We start from the raw sequence: 18,852 nt of genomic DNA on the forward strand, positions 1-18,852 counted from the left end.
GTGAAAGGAGCACACAAGCACCTGTGCCAGGCCAAAACCGGCTAGCGGTGTGGTCAGACCACTCCAGCCGAAGGGACCGGACTGGCATAGCTCCACCAGTGAACTGTTAAAAGCGTAGTCTAGACTGAAGCAAAGGCTAATAGGCAGCAGCAGGGAGTAAAAACCGGTTTGACATTTTTAAAGAGTAAAATCAGAGTTTGCCTAGGCTTAAAAAGAGGTGGTACAGTCTGTGCCACCAGCGTTGTACTAGCAAGCCCTCTAGTGGAAAAAACAGCTTCACATGGTAGAGGAGTGTGATTGCGGTAAAGCTGAAAGCCGTTTTTTGTCAGAGACGACTGCATCTTTAGGAGAGTTTTTGCTGACACAGCTTACATCTGCTAGGGCGGGCGTGCTTTTTTCTTCAAAGTACTAACCAACACAGCTATGGTGGCAAAACTTGAAAACATAGATTACGCTTACAAGATCAAACGTGGGTCTCGGATTACCTTCTTGCAGGTATCAAGTTAAAAAAAGGAGGGGGGAAAAAAAAAAAAAAAGGTTTTAGGTTATGAGCCAGCCCAGGAACGATTAAAACTTTTATCGCATCCTCCTGAGGGCCTGCGGGGTGCCGGCATCCCCGGCCAGCGGGAAAGCCAAGCCGCGGGAGACGCCCCAGCTGCCCCCGACCTCTGCTCCCCACGCTGCCCCTCGGGGCGCGCCCCGCTGCCACGGCCGCGCCCACGGGCGGCTGGGGGGCGGCTGCAGCCCGCAAGGTCGCTGGAGCCGCGGGCGCAGGGCGGCGGGGGGGCATCGGGTGCCGCCGCCGTGCTGCACCGCGCAGCGGGGCCCCCAGCGGAGCGGCGGCGGTGCCAGAGGGCGCGGTGGCTGCGAGCGAGGCGGCAAAAAGAGTCACGCAGCGCGTCGGGCCGCGGCCCGGCAGCCGCCGTTTGCGGGCTAATAATAGCGAGAGCCGCCGCCGCCGCCGCCCGCAGGTCGCGCCGCCGGGGAGGGCCCGGGGGCAGCGGCCGCGGCCGCGGAGGAGGGGCCGGCGGCGGCGCTTGAAAGCGCTGGGGCCGCCGCGCCGAGCCCGCGCCTGCTGCCGCCGCCGCCGCCGCGGGCGAGCGGCTTGAATTACGGCCCCGTGCAGCGGCGGGAGCCCGCCCCCGGCCCGGCCCGGCGCCGGTCCCTCCCCTCCATCCCGTCCCCTCCCCTCCCCTCCGGCGGCGGCGGCGGCGGCGGGGCGGGCAGCGGCGGCAGCAGCAGCCGGGAGCGGCGCGCAGGCAGCGGCGCGGAGCGAGCGGCGCGGCCGGGGCCGCCGCGGAGCCGCTTCCCGTCCGCCCGCCCGCCCGGCGGGGCGATGCCGGCGGCGGCGGGCGACGGGCTGCTCGGCGAGGCGGCGGTGGCGGGCAGCGGCGGTGGCGGCGGCGGCGGCGAGGCGCGGCGGGCGGCGGCGGCGGCGGCGGGCGCCGAGGGGAGTTTCCTGGCCGCCTGGCTGGGCGCGGCGGCGGCGGCGGCGCCGCGGGAGAGGCTCCGCGACTTCCAGCACACCAAACGCGTCGGCAGCTACCTGATCGGGCGGAAGCTGGGCGAGGGCTCCTTCGCCAAGGTCCGCGAGGGGCTGCATGTGCTCACCGGCGAGAAGGTACCGCGCTCCGGCCGCCCGTGTGTGTGTGTGTGGGGGGGGGTGAGATGAGTCTGTTCGGTCTCAGCCGGGCCGCCCCGCCGTGGGCTGGTGGGGCCGGCGCTGCCCCCGGCGGAGGCGCTGCGCCGCGGCACCCGGGAGTTGGCCCGCTCGGTAGTTTTCCTGAACTTCGCAGCGGGTTTCGTCCACCTCCGGGGAGGCTCAGGCGTGAAAGCAGTGTTTTCGGTGTGTACGCCGGGATTTCTGGTGTTGCTCTCCTCACTTCAGTTGCTTTGACCTGTCCTTTTTTCCACCCTCTCTCCTTTTTTTTTTTTTTTGGTCAGAAGTGAATTTTTAGTAGTAAGATAGACTCATATTGGTAAGGACCAGTCACTCTGTGCAGTCCTGTTGGTACCTTTAGCATGTAGATACATGCAGGTATTTCTTGCTCGTTAAAATGATCTAAGATGTTGGGGGGGAGCTAAGTAATTCCTTTGGTGGGCTAGGTTGGGGGTTAGAAGTTGTAGATACTGCATGGTGAGGGATGCAAAAGCACGTTCTGGGTGCTTTTCCAGGATGTTAGTAAGAAAAGTCCACTGCTTTTTGTTCATTATCCACTAAGAAAAGTCTCCGCTCTTTTAGCGGAGCCTTTACCCATCAATCAGGATATGTCACAACATCATAAAGAGAAGTAGGGGGTCGGCTTGGCAGTAAATAGAGCAAGGACAAGCCAGCTGGGGCCCCCGATGAAGAGTTATGCTGTTCTTGTTTGAGCTATCGGACTTCTGCCTCTGTTTTATCAAGTTGTTAACAGGTCTGTCTAAAGTGGGACACCTTCCTGTTACTGAAAGCTGCTTGGACCAGTAGGGCTAAGTACAGTATAATTTACTCAAGGGTTGGTGGCTTGGTGGCACTGTAAATATGCAATTGTTATAACTGCATCTCTGTAGCACACATTCCTACACTCCTAGGGTTTTTTTTTTTTTTCAGTCCAGTAAATTTGTCTTGGAGTGAAATTTAATATAGGACTCTGAATTTCATCATGAGAAAAATGATAAGGCTAGTGATTATTATCATATAGGAATGCAAAAAAAAAATTGTTCTCTTCTGTTACCAAGCGTGTGCTTCTCCTTGGTAACAGATACATCCAATGATCCTCTAGTTGATAAAAGGCACATGTACACACACGTCCTTCCCACCTCCACTTTTTTGGGTTGCTACATTTATCTCAGTCTGTTAGGAGGAAAAAATAAAAAGACCTGCCACATGCCCCTCTGTCTCAGCTCCCAGGCCCACTGCTTTTTTTTTTTTTTTTAAACGTCTTGGATAACGGACATTATGACAAAGTGACAAGCAGAAACAGTAGGAGAGTTGCACTTTGTTGCTGCTGAGCTTCGATGTCCTTACTTGTGGCCAGGTAGGGTGGTCTCTGAGCTCTGTCTGACCTGATCTTGCACCATGGGATCAAAGGAAGCTCTGGCTGTCAACTTCAGCAAGTGAAATATCTATCACATAGTTTCCAATTTGCTAATTAAAGGTCCATCCTCGCAGAAAATCCACCTATTTCATTTCAGCTATTTATGGGTAAGCAATTTGAGTTAATGGGTTGGAGATAAGGGTTGCTTCAAGTGGGGTCCTGCCAGCTCAGACAAGTTCCTCCCTCTACCCGGAGGGACGCGATGCTGTCCATCCCCGACTCGTGACCCCGTGGGAAGTATTTCGCCCTGTGCAGGGAGCTGGTGGACACTCGGCTCTTCTGGGCATATTCCTCTGCTGAGCTGCTCACGTGGCCTCCAGCCAAATGCAGCTGAAACATGCCCAAACTGGATCTGCCTCGCAGCTGCAGGCAGCTCTGCCTACATGGAGCCCACCACAGGCGACTGAGCTCTGACTGTAATATGAGGAAGAGAAGAAAAACATCTGCTTTCCCGGGCTCCTTTCTTGCAGAGCACAAGGCTGCACTTGAAAGGAGGTTGGGGCTAGCAAGTGTGTGAATCAAAGTGGGAAAGAAACTGTGAGGCAGTGCAAAAGTCGGGATCACTGGCACGAGGTCACAAGAGGAGATTGTGGGAGAAGAGGACTTTTTACATAATAAACAGTTTATTACCATGGCAAAGTCCTTCCGCAGGGGCACTGTAATACAGGAAGGGCCAGGTCCGTTGATACAGCTGTATTTGTACCTCCTGAGAAGTCTTGGTGAACGGCGGGCCACGCTCTGAGGAATTAGGTACTGTTTCATAGGTACTGCAGTGCCGGTATCCACACCCAGGTGACAAATGCGTTCAGCACAGAGCTTCTCGGCGATCAGGTAACCAAAGTCAGGTTGAAGTTAAGAGAGCTGTTTGAGACGGGCACGAGATGCTCGATGTGACCGTTGCCTTTTTCATCTCTCCCTACCCACCTCCATCCCTCAGTTTGTCCCTCTGAAAGGGCGAACCCCCCAGGAGCGACGCCATGCTCATCCGGAGGTTAGGGAGAGCACTGCGCTGTAGCTGCCTGGCACTGCAGGACCTCATCACGCGCGCGTTGGCAAGAGCATCCTCTTCAGTGCCTTCATTTGAAGAAGAAAAGTTAGTCTGCAGGAGTGTATACCTAATGCGCTTGCAAGTAGAGTTCGGTGAGGCAAAACAGGCAAACAAAGCCTTCTCCTGAGGACAGCTTGCTGGATCATTGTAGTTGCTGCATTTTTCTAAGCTGATGTTTTGTGAGCCTGTTATTCCAGGATTAGTGCCTGCATGTATTTTGACAGGAAAAAAAAAATTGACATTTGATTTTTTTTGTCTTGCAAAGTGGTTGCTGAGCAAGGGCGCTGCCTAAATTTCAGTAAGATTGCCATAATAGAGTAACGTAGGGATATACCTACTAACGTCTGGTAGCTGTATTGGCACGATCCAAGCCATTGTGGTCATCGAAGTATCTAGCTTCAGCAAGGGGGGGCCCAAAGGAGTTCTGATTTTCAACAGACTTCAGTAACTCTAGAGGAATTAATACACATTATTGTTTCAGAAAATTGTGTATTTAGAAATGAAATCTGTGGATTAATGAGTCCCTAGCTAGGCTCAGATCCATTGCACTGACACAATGCATTGTGCAGAATCAAGGCAATGCAGAGCAAATGCCAAAAATCTGCCATTACCTCACCCTGAAATTGCTAGAAGCTAAAGAGATCTTCAGGAGAGCATGAGATGTGATATATTTTGGGCCAAATGCTAGTTACTTTACCAGCTGCTTCAAGGGCAACGTGATGGATTATACATTTTGGGTAAATTGTGTGGGATTCGAACCAACAGCTCTTACAAGTACCTAGGCACAAGAGGGTGAGCTAAGGTGAGATTCTGAACCTTAACTGTAAACATCTTTAGCACTGGATGTTTAAATCAAATCTTTTACAGTACTTCTTGTGGTTTATGTTGCCGTAATGTCAGGCATGTTGTTACTTTCTGGGCTTGCAAGACGTTTGGTAATGCTTGATGCAATTAAATGCATTTTAGCTGAGCATAGGAGACTGTTGAACAGATTAATTTTTTCCCATTGCTTTTGAATAAAAATATCACAGCCTATAATCTGACATTTTGGGGTAAAGAGCTGATTTGTAAGATCAGTTCAGGCAGTCTTTATTGCTAATCCTAAGGAAGCAGTCTCTCTATGAGGAGCAAGCCAATGTAGATTTGAATTGTGGCTATGAATCCCTGCTGTGTTAGCTGCATTGTTATTCAGCTAATTTTTCAAGACTGTGAACAATATATTCTCAGATTGATTCAAACCTTGTGCTTAAGGCTCAGAATGGCCAATTACTGGGTAATGGAAATCTGACAGAGGCTGATATTGCAAGATAGTGGTTTTTGTGACTTTAGACAGCTGAAATTATCTTCCTTCCTATATAGATATTGTGGGGTGGTATCACATTCTATCAGTAGACTGAATATATTGCATTATCTGCTGTGGACCCCAATGAAACGTCTGGATAACCCTATCCAGCGTTGCAGAATGACAATGTATTAAGGGTGGAGAACGCTCTAAGGCCAAAGTTTGTATAGACACACTTGAACTGAGGTTACGTTTAACTTCTTCTAGGGATAAGCTTTGTCACTACAAAAACAGTCACAGCAAATTGAATCATTTGATTTCTCACCCACTGAAATATGTGTTTATCTGTTTCTTTAGCGTTATTGTGAAGCTCAGAATAGGTGCATTTTTAGTTACAGGTGGTCGAGTGGTTTTCTGTGACAATGCTAACTGTTTAGTGGGAAGCAGCTGCTAAAAATACGGGTTACCAGCTTTTTTTATGAAGGTAGAGTGATTAATGTGAGAAGTGGCTTTTTCCCAGAAAGGTTTGTTTTCAGAATGCACCTCTTTATTACAGAGGTGGGGGGGGGGAAGGCATATTTCAAAATCTGGGAAAGGCTGGGGTGGGTTATGTGGGCAGAGCAGCCTCCCCAGGGAGAGCTGGAAGCTCCTATCAAGCCCCACCGGGCCCTCCTTGAATGGAGGAAGTGCTGGCAAAGAGCACCTGCGGAGCAGGTCCCGTGGGCTCCGTCACCTGCCAGCGGCACATTGTTCTGCGTACGGTTCACCAAATTGCACGCCGCTGTAGCGGGCACGTTTTTGTGTGAGCTCCGTGCCCTGCCTTCACCTTCTGAAGCGCTTATCGACGGCGGCGAGGGAGCGGTGCGGCGCCGAACCTTTTCAGTAGGTGTTGACTGACTGGGGCTCTAGCTGGCTTCCAGCGAGCCTAAATGAGATGCAGTCACACCGGCAGCTACAGTCGGAAAGGTTACATGACTGCTCTAAATTAGCTGAGGCAGTTGTCTCCGAAAATGTTTCCTGTGACTGGAAAGACACGGGCTGTCAGTTCGACCAGCCTCTACGTAAGTGAGAGTATTAACAACTCTCTCTGCAGGAGTCTATACTCTCTGTGTAGAGAGAGAGAGAGAGAGAGAGAGAGATAAAATGTACGTGTGTGTGTGTCTATATACACATATATATACATGCATATGTGTAGTCCCTCTCTCTGCACTCCATCCTTCCAGTTCTGCAAACTCTTCTGGCCTCTTGGGTAGCACAGACAAGAGGCAGCTCTTACCTGAGCCCATTTGAGCTTTGCTCCCTTGAGCTAAGGTCGTTCTGCTCAGGGTCTAAGTGAGAGCTGTGTGGACAGCAGATGGAGTTGTGCTGGGTCCCAGGAAGGAAAGTGAGGGGCACGCGGTGATGGTTGCTTGCTAGACAGGGAGGCCCACTGTCTTCCTTGGAGCTGGCTCCGTGGCAGGCAAGCTCTGCCTCTGGTCTTAGCATCCTGCTTCTATCTCCTGCACTGCTGTCTAGGATTGTTGTTGAGTAGCTTAGTCCTTAAATGGACCAGTTATGAGAAGCAGACTCTGGAGCGATTCATTTTGCATGATTTTTATCTTCTAGAAGCTTTCCCTAGGAGAGCAACCAACCATTTCAGAGAACATAGGCAGTTGGACACAGAAATGTGGACCAAAGTTGTACCAGGAGCTACCAGCAAATGTTATAATGCTGTATACATTTTATAAAGTTACAGTGTTTTTATTTATTTATTTTTTTCCTTGGTTGTATTCACTGTTTGACTGCTTGTTCCACCATGGAGTCCATGACATGGAAACTTCTTCTGGTGACCCAGGGCTTTCGTGTGCCATGGCAGATGAAGTTTTGCCTAGGCGCTTGCTCTCAGTGACCGTGCCACCCCTGTGGCATCACTGCCGTCTCTTTGAGAAACCAGGACCTGGAGGAGGCTTTTCCCGGTGGACTCCTGCGTCAGACTTTGCCGTTGTCAACCTCGTGTAGTCAGATCTCAAGATCCAGGCTTCTCCATGTAGTATTACTGGCTTAACAATTTATAATTTGGTAATTGCTCATACATAGTTCTCGGATCTTCACCCTTGTCTTTTCATTTCTGAGTTTTGGGGGCTATGCACACGCAAGGGTTGCTTTCAAACTTTCTTCCCAACCATATGGGCTAGGAGCTTGCTTAGTTATAAATGAAAGTCGATATACCACTGATCTTTCAGTTCAGCCCTTCTCTCCCTCTCTCTCTCCCTCTCTCTCATGCTTTTTTTTCCCCTTTTTTCTCCTCCACAGACTGTGAGGTTCCAGATAAAATTGTGAAACTTGAAACCCCTTCATTGCTCTCAGTGGCTCATCGAGTAAAGCCACAGAATTTTGATTTTCAATTTGGTCTGTTATTTTACATTCTTCTGGCAATGCTACTCGTATATCACTTTCCTATAGATGCATTTGTTTTCTCACTGTAAGTATTTAATTAGTAGTTTTCTTGTTGCTTGTTTACAAAAACATATTTTTAAATTCTCTCTGTACCTGAGAAAATCTTGTTTTGAGAAGGACTTACTGTAAGTCTGTACAGTAACTTTCTCCCAGGGTGCTGTTTGTTAACAGCTGCTAGCTGTTTCACTTGGATGATAATACATCATTATGCAGCTGTCAATTGTATGCATTGGGGGGATGAAATGAGGGTGTTTCTGCAGCCTTAATTTTGACATTTCTTTGCTTTTACGTGTTTACTTTCACTGCTTTGATGCTATTCTTTTCAGAGAGGGACGTACGTGGATGCATAATTTACAATGGAGCTACTAAACATATGCTTGTGTTAACATATGATACTTCAGGAAATGATTTGAAGGACATTGCCACGATTCCAATGACATTAGTAAGGACTTTGCTGGAAGCAGAACTAGAAGATTTGTTGCTTCGCTGGCACAAAGTTCCCTAATACATGTTATGGCGCATTTAAGAATCTTAACATAAGGTAGAATAAATGCCAAAATGCCGATGTGCAGTCACCTGCTCAGTTTGTTGTGGTCACCTGCTAAAAGTTTATTCGTCTGGAGAATAACCTGTTGCAACAAGCTCTTGCTATAAAGCCCCCCTCTTCCCTGTAACCTGTGGTCATCCTATGTTGCTTGCTTTGAGTAAGCAGAACAGTCTTTAATAGCCAAGAGAGCCTGTTCATTACTGCAGTCTGTTTTCCAGGAAGACTGTTTTAATATTTTTCAGCTGTGGCTTACAACTTGTTCTGCAATGAGCTGAATTGATGCACATGTGGCAATTGCTTATCCTCTTGAGATAATCTGCTTTCAAGTTTACATTCAGCAGTTTTAAGGACGTCACTAACAGTGCATGTCAGCAACGTGCTGCTTTTCATATGGACCATTATAATTTTAGTGGCATCTGCAGGACTGAGGGAAGCCGCGTGTTTAGGTTAAATTGACACCAGGTGTAGTTCTTATGTGGCACTCGCATTTGGTCCTTATATTTCTTCTTGCAATTTTTGTATTTTTAATATTTTTAATGATGTGTAAAACTGTATGCCTGTTTTTGTAGGCATGTGTTACCTATAAATGTCTTGCTAAATAAAACATGTCTTGCTTTCCATATCTTTTTAAACTAATGAGCTGGAGAATGCTACTATGTCTTCTTGTATTTCAACAAACATAACACATTAAACTTCTCTGCCCCTCTGCCGTAGTGAGTTATTTGTTAGCCTGCACTCAGGAAAATGGAGGTTATTAACGTACAGCACTTACCCTTCACGAGGCTATAACCTCGTAAGTAAAGCAGTCATGGGATGTTGTGACAAACCTTCTAGCAACTGAATTGTAATAGTCTGTCTTAAAAGCTGGGCTGTTGTCTTGTATAACCAGCAACATAAAAATGACCTGGAGTTTACATATTGTTTTACCCTTCACAGTTTTGGAGGAGTATCTAAAACTGTCTAAAGCCAATGATTAGGTAAATACCAAATAGAAGAATTGTGCAGTTTGCTATGTTGGTGCTTACCTGGCAGCAAGGGATGTAGTTGAACCAAAGGAAACTGGTACTGGCTAGACTCAGACTATCCTGAGTACTTTTCTGCTTGCAAAGTAGTCAGACTTTGTATTATTTCCATTCCAGATTGGCTTAGCTGCTATTTTCAAGTAAGTTAAAGAACAAAAGAACGCGAACCTCTTAAATCTGTGGCTCTCTAAACCTTTTTCCGCTATACCTTCCCAATATACGTGCGCTGGCTAGTCTCCTGGTGGGTATGAACTCAGTGCTCGTGCTGCTGAAGTGAACCAAGTAGTTTCTTCTGGTGAATTTTACTGGAGTAAGAGAGAAGGCTACAATCGCAAGGGAGGCGCTGGGGTCCGTGCTAGGACAGAGGTCTCTGATTCTGGTACTTGGATCAGTGCAAAAACTGCATCTTGATCTGGGCTTAATGTTGGGGCCTGCAGGGAACAGAGTCTAGCCACCCCCTCGTGGAGGGGCAGGACCCTATGAGGAGTTAACGTGGTCTATGAAGGAGACCACCTACAAAAAGTAAATAGCAGGCTGGTGTTGCTCTGACTAGAGATTCCTTTTCTGTGAATGCTTTGCTCCGGTCTTGCGCTACCCAGCTCTCAGAAACACTCCTAATGCTAGACCCAATAGTGCTGTTTCTTGGTTGTAGTATGAGATCAGTATTACTAGTGCTATGAGAAAAAACATTGCAGTGAAGAGAACTAAAAAAAGGTAAGCTATACATAATAAAGTTCCTTTGCTCTCTGCCTGTTGTGGAAGATTGTCATGGAAACATTTCTTTCAGGAATAAATTTATTTTCTGTGAATAATGTCTACAGAGCTAAGAGAGAGAACATATATAAAAATTATACTTTATTGGAAGCACCCTTTTCCTGGCTCCCAATGATTGTAAACATTTTGTCTCCTGGGCTTTAAATTGCTGTGAAGGAGAGTATTACCTGGTCCTCAAAAGCAGCAGATCTTATTGTTTTAATAGGCATCTTTTTTTTTTTTCTCTCTCCTTGCAAAGCCATAAAGCTGTATTGTTATTAAAGCATTTTAAATTAGGGACACTTAGTCTTCCATAGGGCTAGTTATGCATTTGATCACTATAATGTGAAACAGGGGCTGTTTAATAAGAAACATATTACAAGTCTGCCATCATGAAAATGGGAAGAGGCATAAGCAAGGTCTCTCATATAAGGACTGGTGCTGGAGGAATGTTACTTGGTATCATTTCTCTGCTTTTGTTTCCCCACAAGTAATCCGAGATCTTCATCCATCTCGCTGTGACAGAAGAAATTTTCAGCATTAAAAAGGCAAGCTATACTTTATCAGAAACAGCTGGATAGGATATGGTTCATTTGTGACCAAGGCATAAACCATGCCTTTTTGTATTTTAGCTCTTGCTGTTTCTTGTTGTTCTTCCAGCTTAGCAGGGCCACGTCTAGGCGAAGAGGACCTCCGTTTTCTAAGGCTGGCCACAGTGTCTTCGTCTGTGACAAATTGCAGGTAGCAATCAACTTCGGTCAACATAAAATAAGGAGCTTGCCTGTCTTAACAGGTTTTCCATCTGCCACTGTGCCTGCAGGTCAGGCTCCCCATGCGTTTGTGTAACCAGCCCTGGAAAATGTCTTTCCTGTCAGTTGATTATACCTTCAGCTCAAAAGAGTTCTCAAATAATGAGTGACGGACAGCGTTATAGCACGCCAGTTCTGCCTCGTGAACGAGGGTCAAAAAGTCCTTTTTTGAAAAAGAGCTGGTATTTGCAAAGTGATGCTTGGATATTTGTATATTTTACATTTAAATTGCTAGGCAAATCCAGCTGTTTCAGGCATTCAAGTATATGCTTTCTTTTTGCTCTACGTGACTCAGAGGCCGAGTGGCTGCCTTTGACAGGCTTGTAAGGCTTTCTTCTGGAACCTCTTTATTGCGTCCTCATTTATCTCTGCGTCTGGCTTTCTGCTGCCACTGCTTCCATCAGTCTCTGCCTAATCTCTCTTGACTTGTGTAGATATCTTTAGAGGCCAGGGAGGTAAAAATGTGCTTTTGTCCCTTGGGGACACAGTTACTGCCACTCCATTAATTAGTTGACCAGGAGAGCACTGAAAGGTCACAGGAGCTGGTTTCTTTTTGCCAGCAGCTAGATAGATCCCATCCATGACCGATTCAAGGCAAGTCATGTGTTGCTTCCCCATACATGTGATTGTGCTGTAGCAATGCAAGTTCCTGCTTCCTAGGCTCCCGTGCTGTTCTCTGACTGCGTGACATCTGTACGTGGTGTGAAATTCTGCTGCTTTGGACCTACAGCACCAAGCGAAAGTGTAATTTACGGGGATTTCTGTTTGGAACATCTGGAAAGGGGCAGAATTACTACACTCGCTTTCCTCAAAACTGTCTCCTGTCGGTCACTTTGCTGTAAAGGTCTGGCCATTTCAGAGGGCATAGATACTAGTAGATAAGAACCTTTCTTTCTTTCGGTTATTGGAAATGCAGTGAAATAGAAGGGAGGAGACAGCAGGCTTTATGGAAACAGCAGAGCATGAGTATGTCCAGGAGAGGATAACAGAAGTTATCCATGAATATGACACCAAGTAAAAAGCGTTTTGAGGAATAATGTGGCAGAGAACAGCTCTCCTCCAGCAAAGCTGAGCTGCTGCGTGGAAACGGGCCACCTCAGATGAGATACCAGCTGTGTGTCAAATCAACAATTTCCTCCACTCTGTTTCCTCCCTTCCTGACTTAAGTAGGAGAAAGAGGGAGGAAGAACTGCAGAAATAAGGGGAAGAGCATGCTGTGTAAAAGAGCACTAAGCTGGAAAGCAAGGAAGTTCGGAGGGGTTTGTGTGCACAGTCTTGCAATGCTGAGAGTTTTGAGACCTTCGTGCGATCTGCTCTTGCTCCTAGTGTGATAGGAGCAGCTGTAGAGGATGTCCTTACATTAGTGCCTTGACAGACCAAAAATCTCACTCCCCAGTCCCTTGCCTGCGCTGATGCAATAGGTAGCAGGGCTGGGGGTGAGCTGGACTGTCTGCATCAGCATTGATATTTGAATGGCTTCTCATGATACTTTGCGTCTTTTGTGCTGGGGAGCTCAAGCAAGGATGTCAGAGAGAGTTCTTAAAATGTACATCCCTTGATGTCATTGCTGATGGCTCCCAGAGCTTCTTGCTTAAGTCAGCTCCTTTGCCGTGCCCTGCTCCTGTCTGTGCTGGGACCAGAAGGGGATTCTCCGCAGGGGTGCACGCCTTAAAGCCAGGAGGGATCGCTGTAATTGTTCAGCCTGACTTCCTGTACTGTTTCCAGAAGTGTCTGTGTCCGTATCTTGTCAACAAGCTATTGCATACTTTGAAGGGGCGAGATAAATATTTACGTTCACCTCCATAAATTAAGATGTTCCTATCATTACTTCACCACACCTAAAAACACGCGCCGTGTTTATACGCCTGAGTTTGTCTAACTTTACCTTTTGGGAAGCTTGTTTTATTTTACTAGATTAAAGAGCTGTCTGTTATCAGAAGACCCCTTCTCATGTAGTTCCTTGCCGAAAATCATCCAGTCACTGCTTAACTGACAGAAGCTGCAAATTTTTAATTACTGTGACAAACAGTTCTGGGACCTCAGACTGTTCCTAGCGGGCTTTTCAGAACTCTTTCCGAATTTTCAACTCATTTTTGAAGTTCTGGAACCAGAACTGGATACAGTAATCTAAGAATAGTCTCCTAATGCAACGGACAGGAATAATTAATACCCTTTCTTACTTATAACTGATCCATCCTGCTTATGCTTTTTAGGATTATGCTCATTAAGTTGTCTGTGGCATCAAGAGGGTTCATCTTCATTTGCTTATCTGAAGTATTCCTGAGTCCTTTTCCGCACTGCTGGACACTATCGTCTTTAGTGTGTAGGTAATGGAAGATTTTCTTCTTATATCTCTTAATGATTTGAATCTTTTCATTCAGGCTACCTTGGATCTGAAGTGTATGAGTGTGCATACTCTGAGCTATGTTTATTCTTCTTTAGATACTGATTTAAAGCTTTCCTGACTGTTTAGTCCCCCACTAAAGGGAATGGTCCCCTACCTGCTGAGACAGTTTACCCCATATCCTTCTCTACAGCAGCTGTTTTTATGTATCGTGAAGCCCAGAACTCTTTGCTTACGCTGTCAGAGACTTTGCAGAGACGAGAGTGCTCTAAGAGAAATGACTCCTCCTTACCCTTTTAATTTTTTTTTTTTACTAATGCCAGAGGAAATTCAAATAAAGAATATGTAATTCAGCTGTCCTACAAAGAGTAAACACAAAAATTATCAAAGACTGAACTTCACCATTTAAGTGTTAAGCAAAGAGATGACACTGCTTATTTCACGTCAAATCTCAATGCATCTCTAGTTGTATAGCTACGCAGAAACCTTTCCAGCATGCGTATGCATGCACACACGTGTTGAAGTCTCTGCTCCTCCTATTCCATTTTTAGTAAGCATCCAAGGTGAGTATAAAAGGTATCAGAGGTTTATGGCCGAACGGTAATTCTTTTCTCTCCTTGACCAAATAGAGCAGGCATTATTCTTGTAAAGAAGTCTGCCTTTACAGGTTGTTGTAGGTTTGGATTATTGCTGATTTCTTTGAAATGAATACCTAAGCTGTAAACGGAAAGGATAACACCTGGTTATCTTTTTGTGATACTTTCAGAGATCCTCTGCAATTTTCTTTGAAATGAGTTCTTGAAAGGTGACTGGAGTGCTAACATTTGTTAAGGAAATGGGGTGCCAAGCAGGATAGCCAAAGGGGATGCCACCAAAAAATGCCACCCCAGGAGCCTCTTGGGACACTTTCTCTGAATTGGGTGATGTGGGCTGCAAGGGAATTTGGCAAATGCGTTGTCTTCAAGCATGTTAATTTTCCTTTAGTTTCATGGTGTTTTCTGCCATGATGAAAATTAAGTTTGTGTTTCCAGGATGATGTCTTGATTCATCCATGTCTGATTTCTCTCCATCTTGAGTGGAAGTTGTGCAGCCCTTTCCGTAGGTGCACGATTCACTGATTTCTGGAATACATCTTCTTGGACAATCCTTTTCTTAAATCCTTTATTTCTTAAATCCTTTATTTTAAGATATTGGAACTTTAAGATATTGAAACTTGCTGCTTGAAAAGTTATTTCTCTACTGTACTCTAAAATTTGCTAAGTTTTAATAGCTAAAGCAAAGAACAAACACTACCCAGTGAATTAGGTTTACATTTTCTAATCCTTGGAATCAGTTGTGAAAAGTGACTTATATTTTGCATGCCTGATTTACTGGGTGCCCAAACTGTGAAACCCTTAAGGGGATTGCTTTCAAGAAAGCGCTGAGAGTTGCACATACTTCAAAGTTAGGTCTGTTTAATATGATTTGAACTGGCCACCCAAAGTCACTGGTCAGTTGTGAGAGTGAAGCTCTGTTTTTGTGTCGTGAGAGCAGCAGTAAATACAAAGCAAGCTACAAGTGATACCAGACCGCTGTCATCAAAAGGAAGGAAGAAAATAAAACAAATTAATCACATCAGTCTTCAAGGGCACCTCAAAAAAGAGCTTGAGCTGGGCAATACTTAGTTTGGCTCTTTGTCTCACTCTGCCCACTAAGCTTTTAAAATATTTTTTGGGGGTGTTTAAGCAGATGGGGTTTTTATCAGACAGTAAATGTTTGTGGGTTTAGACGTAGGATTCCCAAGCTCAGGCCAGGCTGTTGCCAGCCCATCCGACTGCATCCCGCAGTCCGGGGCTCCCTGCGGGTGGTTGGGGGTGCGCCAGGGACGGTGCTGAGACCTGCCACTGCTGCCGGTGCTGGCACCGCCTCCAGCAGCGCTGCCAGAAGGAATTGCTGCCCCCACCCCCCCCAAAAAAGTTTGTGGATCCCTGCAATAATCTGTAGCTGAAGTTTCTTGTCTCGTGTTATATTTAATTCTCCAGAGCCAAGCCCCACAGTGCTGGCTGGGTTCTTATTCAGGCCAGTTTTCTCTCCGTTCAGCTGGAGCTCTCTTTGGCAGAGGACTGCAGCAACTGACTTGCTCTTATTTAAAGTTAGGGGAGAGTTTGCAGAAAGAAACAAAAAGGAGTGAATGGATAAGTGGGGAAACTTTAAAAAAAGCAAAAAAGTCCTCAGAGTGACAGGCCCTGATTTTGCAAGGTCACGTGCAGTCTGCATTTCTTCTGTGAAGTTAAACATATTATCGCATTATTTTGCAGGCTGAGGCCATTATTGCACAGCTTTTCTTTTAGTTGCTGTTGCAAGTATCTGACATCAGTTTTGTTCAAGACCTCTTGACCTTGGCTCAGCAAGAGTGCCATGGAGAAAACCTGTTTTCTGGCAAACAGGAAGACTTGCTTCCATTGGGATTCATCCTTCTGCCAAGAGACAGCCCGTGTAAAAACATGCAAATGAGAAACCTGAGGCTGAATTCAGACCTGGGTTTCCTGAGCACTAACGTACCACGTGGCTGAAGTCACCAGTAGTCATGGGGTTGTCACTTAGTATTTATGCAGATAGAATGATAATGCATCTCAACAGGGAAAGCTTGGTAGAGGAATAGATATTTTTACTGTAAAACCATAGCTTGAATAAAAGCTCTTTGCTGCTTAAGAAAAAAAATAAAAGGAAAAGAAAAAATCTATTGCCTTCCATCAGTTTTGTGTGTATTTGAAAGCTTGGCCTGCCTTTTTTCTCTTCTTTTTTTTTCCCCTCCTCTCTCTTCTAACATTCTTACTCTTTCTGTGTTTAACTTCACCCTCGTACCCAACATTTGATTTTCCCATTGGCAGGACATTACAGGAATGCCATGACTTCAGTTTCTTCTTGAAGCACAGCAGAGGTTTAGGTGGGAAAATACAAGATTTTCAGAGCAGGTTTGGAGCACCTATGGATACTTATGGAGGACTGGGCTGAAAAAAATCCCACTCTCCATATGATCAAGCCCTGCTCTGACAAGACCCTGTTGCTTTTATCTTGCTGTGGAGCAGTAAGGCAACAATCTAAATAGACCTTTGCATGTCCACTGGGTAAGGAAACGTTTTTTTCCTTCACTAACAAAAGCGCTACGTTTTTGACCCATGATTTTTCAAAATGTCATGGTGGAGTTATAAATAACCAGCAGAAGGGGGAGGGGGGAGAAGATCCCTTTGACTCGTGCCCACTGAGCACCTGGAAGTTCCTTCTCCCCGGCACAGCGCATCAATCACTGCCTTGTGGCTTTGGCTTGCTGTCAGGGAGCAGATCTGGGCAGCTGCCCGTCGAAACTGCGAAACGTGCCTCATGCGTAGGCATATGGATGTTGTGCTGGGGCTTCGCTCGGGAGACAGCTGTGCCAGCCCAGGAGAAACCTGCTGTGTGCTGAATGCTGGATTAGCCCAGGACAAGATGCGCTAGAGGAAAGGCAGTGTTATCTCCAGCAACAGGATACTGCGTGGGGAATGCTTCCCAGGGGTGGTCAGACTATTCACAGGTCTAAAGGCGGGATCCGTCCCTCGGGTAGGTCTTTCCTCTGGTAATAATGTTTTGCACCACTTTTCATTTGGAGAAAATGAAGGGGAGGATGGAGGAGGTCAGAAGAAAACAGGTGTTGCGTGTCCTCCCTTGGGATCATGGGAAAACTGTTTCCTCTGAGCCAACTTCCATGCTGTGTTGCAATTTTTGGGCGCTCCTTCAATGCAGAAGAGCAGAAGACAAAGAAACAAGCAGCTGTTGTGCTTAGTTTATCCTTATCTGAGTTTAATAAGATTCACTTGGGCTTGGTTTGGCCTCTTTCTGTGCATCTCCAAACCCTCCCCAGCATGCACGCACCTGTCTTTTGCTACCCCTTTGGACACAGTGCGGTTAACCAGAAACGTAGGGGCTTGCAAGTTGTTCTGACAAGGAGGGAGTTGGGTGTCAGTGTAAATTTATTTACCAGGAACATGCAAAATATGTTTTCTCTGGACACAGCAGTGATCTAGCAACAGAAGCCTCAGCTCCCAGCTTTCTCCAGGCAGTATTCGGCCCCTTAAATTGTCTCTTTTTGCTCTTTCTCAGGGCCTTGCTGTGACTGCTTTTGTGCTGTTTTTAGTGCCCATCATTTTTTCTTCCTTTCTTGCAGATTCACACACCCTCTTAAAACACTAGCTGGCAAAAATCCTCCCTCCTTATGTGTCAGACATGTGCCTTTGTTTGGGTGATGACACGTGCCGGTATTTGCTGATATTGTTTTAGGTGCTTCTTTCTGTAAGCAATGTAACTGTTTCCTCCAACTATCTTCAGAGAATGGTGGTGTTTACGCTTCCCCCTCAGCTCCATTCCAGTACGGTTTAGCCTAACTTGAACTATTTTAGGGCTACAATCAAGAGAAGCAGCAATTGCTCTTATGATGTGTCACACCATAAACTTCAGGAAAGTAATTCATTCTAACAGTGTAATTCTAGGGCTCTGGCATCAAAAATATGGCCTATTACTCATCTTTGTATCTCATAACGCAGAATAGCCTAAACCATTTACTTGTTTACACAACAAAGATTTAGCCAAAAGCAAAGTGTTGAATGTCAAGAGCCACTGTTGCTACATATTCAGAGTAATTACTTGCTTTATCATTTATTTATTATTTCTCTGCTAATGTTGGCTGAGAATTCCGGTGGGGAGACAGGCATGGTGCAGGCAGTGCAGATGCAAAGAGCCCCTACTTGAAACTTTGGGGAGCAAAACAGAGTAACTGGCATGTCCTGAGTAATTTTGAAAGCTTGAATGCATTTATTTCGTGTTTGGCTAACATCTACTGTATTCTCCGTAGTGAATGCTTCTTTCCTTCGGGGTAAGTGAAGTTTGCAGGTGCATATTCACAAATATACACAGCCTCCTACATGGTGTATATTAAATGCTTTGGGGCACAGACCACGTTCACTTAACGTTGGGGTGATTCTAGATGAACTCAAAATCAAGGGTATTGAACCAAGTCATCCCTGGAGTAACTGAGAGCAAGGTTTGGTCCTTAATTTTTCCTCCGTATGCTGCAAAACAAATTGTAAATCAGAAGAAAATCCAAGAAACCCAAACAAGCGAAAACCCACCAAACCAAAGCTCTGTCTCCAGATGCTGGGCCTTTTGCACAGGAATCCTAGAAGAAAGCCCAAACCAAACCAGCAGTGCAAGGGAAAGGACATTGATAGCCAGATAGCAAAATAAATGAAAGGGATAGTAAGGAAGACCACCTGGGAGGAGCAGAGTCAGAGACGCAAAAGCTAGAAGAAACTATTATGGAGAGTCTCTACGTGGAAGTTGATAGTAGGCTGCTTGTATGTGTGGATCAACTACAATTTTTTTCTTTAAATATATAAACATTTCTTTAAAGACCCTGGGTTTTGAATCTTCTGTGAGATGGAGAGGGGGCATCTGTCAGATATATTTCTGTGGTTCCCCGGGCCGTAAGAGGGAGCTAGGAGAGGGTGTCAAGATCTCGCTCG

The 18,852-nt window shown here is 46.0% G+C and overlaps 1 protein-coding gene across 2 annotated transcripts in view; it reads left to right on the forward strand.

Moving 5' to 3' along the window:
• Nucleotides 1-1,336: 1,336 nt before the first annotated feature.
• Nucleotides 1,337-18,852, forward strand: part of HUNK (hormonally up-regulated Neu-associated kinase) — a 58,613-nt gene continuing 41,097 nt past the window's right edge. For both annotated transcript variants that reach the window (XM_068912243.1, XM_068912254.1), the window contains exon 1: nucleotides 1,337-1,621. In XM_068912243.1, the coding sequence (XP_068768344.1) occupies nucleotides 1,337-1,621 (285 nt within the window). The remainder of the gene's footprint in view (nucleotides 1,622-18,852) is intronic.

Source organism: Struthio camelus, chromosome 1, assembly GCF_040807025.1.
Source record: "Struthio camelus isolate bStrCam1 chromosome 1, bStrCam1.hap1, whole genome shotgun sequence".
Lineage (NCBI taxonomy): Eukaryota > Metazoa > Chordata > Aves > Struthioniformes > Struthionidae > Struthio > Struthio camelus.